We start from the raw sequence: 7,970 nt of genomic DNA, 5'->3' as shown, positions 1-7,970 counted from the left end.
GAACGCTGCTGGCATGGGGGGACGTCTGAAAGGGGGGACATGGGTGGGCACCACTGATAAGAGGGGACGTGGCTGATGGGGAGACACCGGTGATGGAGGCGGCATGGCTGACAGGGAGACATCAGTGGGGAAGAGGACAGGGCTGGCACGGAGGTCATGGCTGATGCAAGAGATGCCACTCATGGGGGTGACGGGGGTGACATGGCTGACAGGAGGGGCATGGCGGGTGGGTGTAAACACGGCTGGGGGGGGCACGGCTGAGGGGGCACGGCTGAGGGGGGGCACGGCTGAGAGGGGGGGCACGGCTGAGGCGGGGCACGGCTGAGAGGGGGGGCACGGCTGCGGGGGGGGCCCGGCTGAGGGGGGGCCCGGCTGCCGGGGGCCCGGCTCCCAGGACACGCAGCCGCCGCCGCCCGCAGCCGGTGCTGTTTTGCCCCCGTGCGCTCAGGCCTCCCCCGGCCTCCCGGGCCGTGCCGCATTGGCCGGGCGGGGCTCGGCGCTCCGCGGGGCGGGGCTGCTCCCCCCCCGAGCCTCGGCCGTCCCCGCCCTCCGCCGCCTCCGCCGCTCCCGCCCCCGGCTCCGCGCCTGTTTAAAGCGGGCTCCGAGGCCGCCTGCCCGCCCAGAGCCGCCGGCGCTCCGCCATGGGACAGGAGCAGGCCCGCACCTACCCGCCGCGGCCCGAGTGGCTGCCGGCGGCGCACGTCCCGTCGCTGGCGCAGTACGAGCGCCTGTACCGGCGCTCCGTGGAGGACCCGCACGGTGAGCGCCGCGCCGGGAGCCCGCCAGCCCCGGGGAGGGCCGCGGCGGGGCCGGGCGGGCTGGAAGGGGCGAGGCTGTGTTGAGCCCTCCGAGCGTGGGGTGCGGGGCTGCCGTGCGGCGCTCCCGAAAGCGTTGTGCTCCTTACCCGAGCCCGTTTCTGGGTCGTGAGCTCTGGCCGTTGCTTTGCAGCGTTTTGGGGTGACATTGCTAAGCAGTTCTACTGGAAGACGCCGCACACGGGGCCCTTTCTGGAGTACAACTTCGATGTGACGAAGGGGAAAGTCTTCATTGAGTGGATGAAAGGGGCGACCACTAACATCTGTTACAACGTCCTGGATAGAAACGTCAACGAGAAGAAACTTGGGGACAAAATTGCTTTTTACTGGTAAATTTTTGGTTTTATTATGGTGTAGAAGGTGTGGGCCATGCTGGAGTGCCTAAACAGAGTTGGTTCCTACTGGGGTGAATTAAACCATGGTCAAACCTGAGGGGCTTTAACCTTTAGATAGGGACAGCAGGTGTTTGCTTTCAGTGTTTGAGAGGAGTTGTGCAATGGAGTGGCCCAGCATAGCCAGGGACAGCTCCTGGCTTCCAGCTCTGCCTTTGCACTTGAACCTGCTAAAAGCAAAGAGCAGTCAGATGTTATTGAGGCAGGTACCGCAATTCCTTTGTGAGGCAGGCAGACAAATGGGATGAGACAGCAACACCCAACAGCAAAAAGCTGATAAACCCCATGTTTCCTATCTTCATGTTCTGTGGGTCTGGCACTCTTCTATGGCAGAAGGATTCTCCTAAAACCTGAGTGTATCCATTGATTCATTTACTGAGGTGAGCAGCTCCAGAGAGGAGCCCCCAACACCAGAGTGAGGGGAAACAGTGTCCAGGAGCCTCAGTTCGAAGTGGCAAGAGCCATTGAGGGAGCCTGAAGCCCTTGGCAGGCCTTGCCCAGGAGCCAGCAGCTGGTTCGTGGGCCTGTATGAGGAGGGACAGCACCAGCCCTGAGCGGGTAGAGCATGGCCCAGGGAGCGCAGGCAGTCAGGGTGTGGTGTGGCAGTTGGTGCAGGCAGGGGGGTGGTGAGTACTCTCCTTGGGGAGCTCTGCTCTGGCTGCCCTGGTGCTGGCAGTGTTGGCAGCAGGCGGACCCTATGGGAGCAGAGGCTGCAGTGCAGAGGTCTGGGTGCAGAAAGTTCCTCCACTGGTGTCTTGGGGCAAGGGTGCACTCTGGTGCAGGTGCTCCTGCAGCAGGTGGCTGAGCTGTGGGAGACTGCCAGTAGGCTAAGAGATACCAGGGAGGCTGAGAGGGAGCTGGACTGCTTGCTCCAGGCCCAAACTGTGCACGGGCCAAAAGCATCCACCACAGCGCATGCAGAAAAGGAGGGCAGTAATCCAGGAAGCTGGGAACTAGTAACAGAAAAAAAAAAAAAACCCACAAAAAAAGGGGGAAGAGAACAATTAAAAGCAGGGGTCTTCCTCCAAAATCTGCTGTCCCCACCTAGAACCGCTTTGTAGTTCTGCAGGGGGCTAACAAGGTAATGCATACCGCACCAAATGAACATCCTGCTGATGCACCAGTAAAGTGGATCACTACTAAGTGCCTCCAGGAAAGAGCGGCGGGTCATGGTAGTAGGTGACTCTACTTTGAAAGGCACAGAGGCACCCATCTGTCGGCCTGACCCAGTCTTGAGAGAGGTATGTTGCTTACTAGGGGCTTGGATCAGGGATGTTGCTGAGAGACTGCTTGGTCTAGTAAGTCCCACTGTTACCCACTTCTTGTGGTCCATCTGGGTGCTTATGATGTTGACAGCAGTAGCCTGGGAATCGTTAAGAAGGACTACAGAGCCCTGGGAGAGGTGGTTAGGGGCTCAGGTAGTTTTCTTCATTGATTCTCCAAGTCAAAGGTGTCAGTATTGGGATTGATCTTGTCTTATGTTCCTTTGACTCTCCTTCCCATCCCATCTGGGGAGGCAGGATGAAAGGGATGAGCATGTGGCAAGTCCAGAGGAGACCATGAGGGTAATCAGGAGGCCTGGAGAAGAGAAGCTGTGTGGAGACCTGAGAGCAGCTTCCAGTGTCTGAAGGGGGCTACAAGGATGCTGGAGGGGGACTCTTAGTCAGGGACTGTAGTGATAGGACAAGGGGTGATGGGTTAAAACTGAAACAGGGAAGCTCAGGTTAGATATGGAAGAAGTTATTTACTGTGAGGGTGGTGAGGCACTGGCACAGGTTGCCCATGGAAGCTGTGAATGTGCCATTCCTGGCATTTTTCAAGGCCAGGTTGGACAAAGTCTTTGGTAACACGGTTTAGTGTGTGGTGTTCCTGCCTATGGCAGGGGCTGGAACTGGATGATCTTAAGGTCTTTTCCAACCAAACTATTCTGTGATTTTATGATTCTTTGCACTTGAACACATATAACACTGACCCTTTTGGAAAGGGTGGCTTCTCCATCTTCCTTTTGGGAAGAAAAGTTAACTTCCAGCCTTAAGGATGTGTGTATTTTTTTACTGGAGTAGTTACTAGTGTTAAAAGCCATATGGAACTCGGAATTTTCATACTAATGCAAAATAGGCTTCCCTAGTGATGTCCAAGATGCAGAACTGGTGCTCCCTTGCTGAGCTAGCCTGGGTATGACTGTATGTGGTAGAACATAAGCACAATTAAATATTCCACTCGTTAGGAATGCAGTAACTTGGGTTGTGGGGAGTCCTTTTTGCAGAGCAGCTGGAGAAGTCTTACTGCAGTAAGAATGCCAGATCCTGTAATGATGAACAGCTGTGATGCTCAGTGATTTTTGTGCAGCTGAAGGGTTCCAGTGACCTGGTGTAAGGGGGACCAGGAGCTACCCTCCTACAGAAAGGAACATGTTTATACCACTGGAGTTCTGGCTGTGACTAGAAAATTGGGTTCACACTGGAGTTTCCATCCATAGAACTACCACTTAAGTAAAAGAATTACGTGTACTGTCTGGCAAATAATCATATTGATATACTTGCCACAGGTGAAATGGTGGCAACTGCTTCCTTCCCTGCTAGTTAAATATATTCTCTAACTCACCTGGTTGTAAAGTGACTGCACCTTCTGATGGAAAACTCCTTTGTAAACTCATTCAGGTGTGCCAGCAAACAGAGCCCTTTGGCAGTGCTGGCAGCTGGGCTGCTTTTTATGGAGGGAGTGAGTGAATTGTTCTCCTTGCCTGTAAATCTTTGGGTGACAGCTTGGCACCAGCCTACAGCTTAGTAGTTATTCTGGCAGCCTTTGAGGGGTGTTTGTGATGCTGAGCAAAGCTTGGAGTGGGTATTAAAAGGGTGGGTGTCCGACAGTCATGGTGTTAGCAGTGCTGAAAAACAAGGTTTCTTCCTCCTTGGCAGCCAGTTTCTTCTGACTGCTTCAGGATAAATTCTCCTAGCGTGGTTCTGTCACCAGTGACCTGGCACTGGAGAGTCTGAAGTTGTTAGCTGGGAATGTCATGGGGAGGGATGGAGGAGGCATGTTAAATGGGGGGTGTGTGGTGCTGACCTGTGAGCTTGTGGCACCGAGGTCTTAAGGAACCAGGGCTATAGGTTGCAGCTCATAAAATTAATCTTCTAGAAGTGTGCATGTGCCTTTCTGGACACATGTTCTTCAATAACGAAGTGTAGTTGCTGTTGTCTTGACCTTTCGCATTTTGCTTTGACACTGTTGAATGAGCCCACTTTCCTAACCCACTTGAAACTTGTCACACTGTATGGAAGGTCAAAAGAGAAATGAGAGCCTCTAAAAGCCAAAGAGGATTCCTGGGGAAGGCTTGGATGTTTGGGGTTTTTAATAACTTGGGTGCTTGCTTCTAGGAAAATCTATAGCTTGCTGGATGGGGAAAGGTGCTGGTGTTGTACCAAGGCATCTGACTGCCGACCTCTGAGAGCTTTGAAAAGGTACAAGACCTTTGCAAGTTAGAGGAGATCTTTGCTTTCAGAGAGGAAATACTGGTGGAAAAAGTGAATAAGTTTTCAAGGCACTGCTCGGTGTCTCTGAGATGTGTCCTGGCAGAGCTCAGCTGCTTTGTGGCCCTGACTGGGTCTGTCTCAACTGTTGCATGGACTGGAAGGAGCGAGCAGTTCATCTGGATGTGTTCTGGCCAACCTGCTTTGAAGGTTCCTGTACCACCAGCAGTCCAGGATTGCCCAGACTGGCTCTACTCAGAGGGTTTCATCCCAAGCCACATGGAATTGCTCTTTCAGCACAAAGGGTGGTACATGGCACTGCTTTGTGCTGCAGAACTTGTACATGGGCGACACTTCCTGTTGTGGTACCCTCCTCTTGGCGCTGTTAGCCATGTTTAGCTCACAATGACCATCCTGAGTTGGTAGGAAACACTTGCATTTTGCCTGTGTCCTGTTTCACTGTGGTCTCTCTTGCTGCTTACGAAAGTTACAAGTATTTCTGTTTCTGCTGCTTTTGATTCCTCTTTCTGTGGTATTGATGTTGGCCTAAAGAGGAACAAAAGCTCCAGGAAATGTTTCTGTGAAAGTGCTGCTCTCAAAAGTGCATCCTGCTTCATAATTGCAGGGAAAGGCCGAAGTCAGTAACACTGTGGTTACTGTGCAGGTAGATCCCTACTTTGTAGGCCTCCCAGCTGGAATGCGCTGAACAAACTAGCTGGGACACTTGCAGGAGTGCTGAGGACTTGGTCTGTGATGGGCAGTGTAAACTGGAGCAGGAGCACAGTGTGTCTTTACCATGCTCTGGGCAGACCTGTGCCATGTGGACTAACCTGTACTTCTGTGCTGAAGAGCCTGTTGTTAATCCCCTGGAAACATCAGCCTGGGCAGCTTGTGGAAGGGAAAACAGAACCAGGTGGGAATTCAGATAGCACAGCACTTACTACAGACCCTCCCTAATGAGACCCTGGGGTGGGAAGGGACCTGCATGAAGCCTGTTCTTGGTGCTTCAGCTGTGTGCAGGTTGCATGAAGTTCTTGCCTTTGTTTCACCCCACCTGCAGCACTGGTGTTGCCTGGTGGGAGCAGGGAAGGAGTCACAGCTTTGGACACTATTATTAAGTCTAGGTGCTGGCTTCTGCCATCACTGGGAGACTAATTTTTCTTCTGCTTGCATATGAAACAGCACATCTAGAAAGGAGAAACAGATGGTAAAGGCTGCCAGAGCTTACTAGAGCTCTGTTTAAACTGAAGAATAACTGCTTGTGGTTCACATTCTAGGCCTAGAACAAACATAACATGCAAAGATAAAATGGAGAAGGTATGTTATGGGGCTTTTTAATGTAATAAAGGATTTGGGGTCTCATAGCTGTGTCATTTCTTCCAATGAATCCTTCTGTAAGGCCAGTAATCAACTACAGAACCTGTTTAAAAAAAACCAAAACAAACCAAAAACCCCAACAACAGAAAACCTAAAACCACAAAACAACAAGAACAACCCAGTGTCAGAGCCCTTTTGGAGTTTTTTACTAGGAAACTGAAAGGTTTTGTCCAGCAGCCTTACAGAAAGGCTGTAGACTATCAGACACAGGTTTGGTCTGAGGATGCTGCTGAGCATAAATGGGACAAGCCCACGTGTGCTGGGTCCTGCCTGCACCTCAATCTGGTGCCTGTTCCTCTCCATGGAGTGCTTTATCCTGGGCTGTGCCATCCCAGAGTCAAAACTGAAACCAGATTAAGCTGTTTCAGTTGAATTTCTCCTATAAAAGTATGGATCTCTTCTGACTGCAGAAATAATCTTGCCTTAAACCACTGAGAGCTAAGTGCTTGGTCTTGCAGTCCAATGCTGTCATATGCAGAGATGCTGTGGCTGAGGGTGCTGGCTGTTACCACCCAGGCTTCAGAGGTGTTAAGCATAGCCAGCTCCTGTGCCATGCACTCAGTTCTGCACCTCCACTGCCTTCAGGACTCGGGATGTCCCATGACAAACTGATGCTTTGTTTCTTTAGTAGCTTCCTGTATGACTTCTTACATTTGCAGTGATGCAGCCTCTTTCAACACTGTTCCGGCAGTGAAAGCATAGCCCTGAATCACACAGGATGTTTAAAGAGTGAAGATTCACTGCTGGGAAGGTTGTTTTTACTGATAAACACTTGCAGGCCTGCCTGTGAAGGCTGCTGAGAGCAGTCAAAGCTGTGTTGCAGGTGCTACCAAACAGCCTAGCCCAAAGCTGCTGTTCCCCTGATGCTACTGTGGAGAGAGAACATTCCATAGGGGAAAGTGTGTAACCTCTGCAGCAGTGAGAAGCCTTGTGGCAGTTAGTGTTTGGCTTATGCTTGCAGCAATACCCAGGCTCAGCACAGCTCCTTTCCCTGACAGGGGGTCTCCATGGGAAGTGGGATGATGCCCATTAGCCCTGCCTGAGCAGTAAGGAGGAGGGTTCAGGACATACACAGCTTGGGCACACACACAGCATCAGCCTGGAATCTCCAAACAGGAACATCTTTGCTTGGTGGGGTCCTTTCTGGCTCTGAGCTGTATGGGTAGTGCAGGAGTTGGAATGGTGGGAGCATCAGTAGGAATCTGGTATTAAAATCAAGGAGCAAAGTCCAAGTATTGCATTTTCCTGACTTCTTTAGTGCAATTCTTCCACTCCCAGTTCTGGGAGAGTCACCAACCAGTATGGTTGGTGCTGTGGCAGTAGTGCAAACACCACTGTGTTCAGCTGCTTGTATGTAAGTGCAAACTGGGATGGGAGGCATTCACAGCTTGTCCTCTGGTGTAGCTTTCTGGCTTTTGTCCATTGATGGGTGAAGTCTCTGTCTTCAAGAAGATGGTGCTGCCCCAGGGCTGCATGGTGATGCCTGCTTAAGGGTTTGGAGCTTCTTGATTTGGCCTGAGGGGCTGGGAAACACAGGGATCATGGGCTGAAGCTTGGTTCTGAAGGCTGTCTGTATGCAGAGACCTCTGCCAGTTTTCTCCTGTCATATGTAGAGGTTCTCCTGTCCCAGGTGTTTCTTTTCGTGGCTCACACTTGTCTGCTGCATCCTACATCCACTTCCTGACTAGTGAAAGTCTGAGATAGTTTTCAGGTGAGTGGTTGTGCTGAACAGATGAACTAAGTATGTGAGAGCAGCAAATAGCTTCTTCAGGCAGGTATTTTCCTGTGGGCTTCCAGTGAAGCTTCCTGTGTGCTTTCCCGGCTGCTGTGAGTCAGGGATCTGTGTGAACATTACTCAGACAGCTGGTGGACACAGAGGCACTTGGAATTATTTTTCCCTTCTGACTTGGAAGAGG

The 7,970-nt window shown here is 51.8% G+C and overlaps 1 protein-coding gene across 2 annotated transcripts in view; it reads left to right on the top strand.

The window, feature by feature from the left end:
* Positions 1-604: 604 nt before the first annotated feature.
* Positions 605-7,970, top strand: part of ACSS2 (acyl-CoA synthetase short chain family member 2) — a 36,165-nt gene continuing 28,799 nt past the window's right edge. For both annotated transcript variants that reach the window (XM_065691574.1, XM_065691573.1), the window contains exons 1-2: positions 605-759; positions 949-1,144. In XM_065691574.1, the coding sequence (XP_065547646.1) occupies positions 642-759; positions 949-1,144 (314 nt within the window). In that variant the 5' untranslated portion in view covers positions 605-641. The remainder of the gene's footprint in view (positions 760-948; positions 1,145-7,970) is intronic.

This window comes from Lathamus discolor, chromosome 11 (genome assembly GCF_037157495.1).
Source record: "Lathamus discolor isolate bLatDis1 chromosome 11, bLatDis1.hap1, whole genome shotgun sequence".
Lineage (NCBI taxonomy): Eukaryota > Metazoa > Chordata > Aves > Psittaciformes > Psittacidae > Lathamus > Lathamus discolor.
The sequence above is the reverse complement of the archived record's forward strand: the minus strand, read 5'-3'. Positions and strand labels throughout refer to the sequence as shown.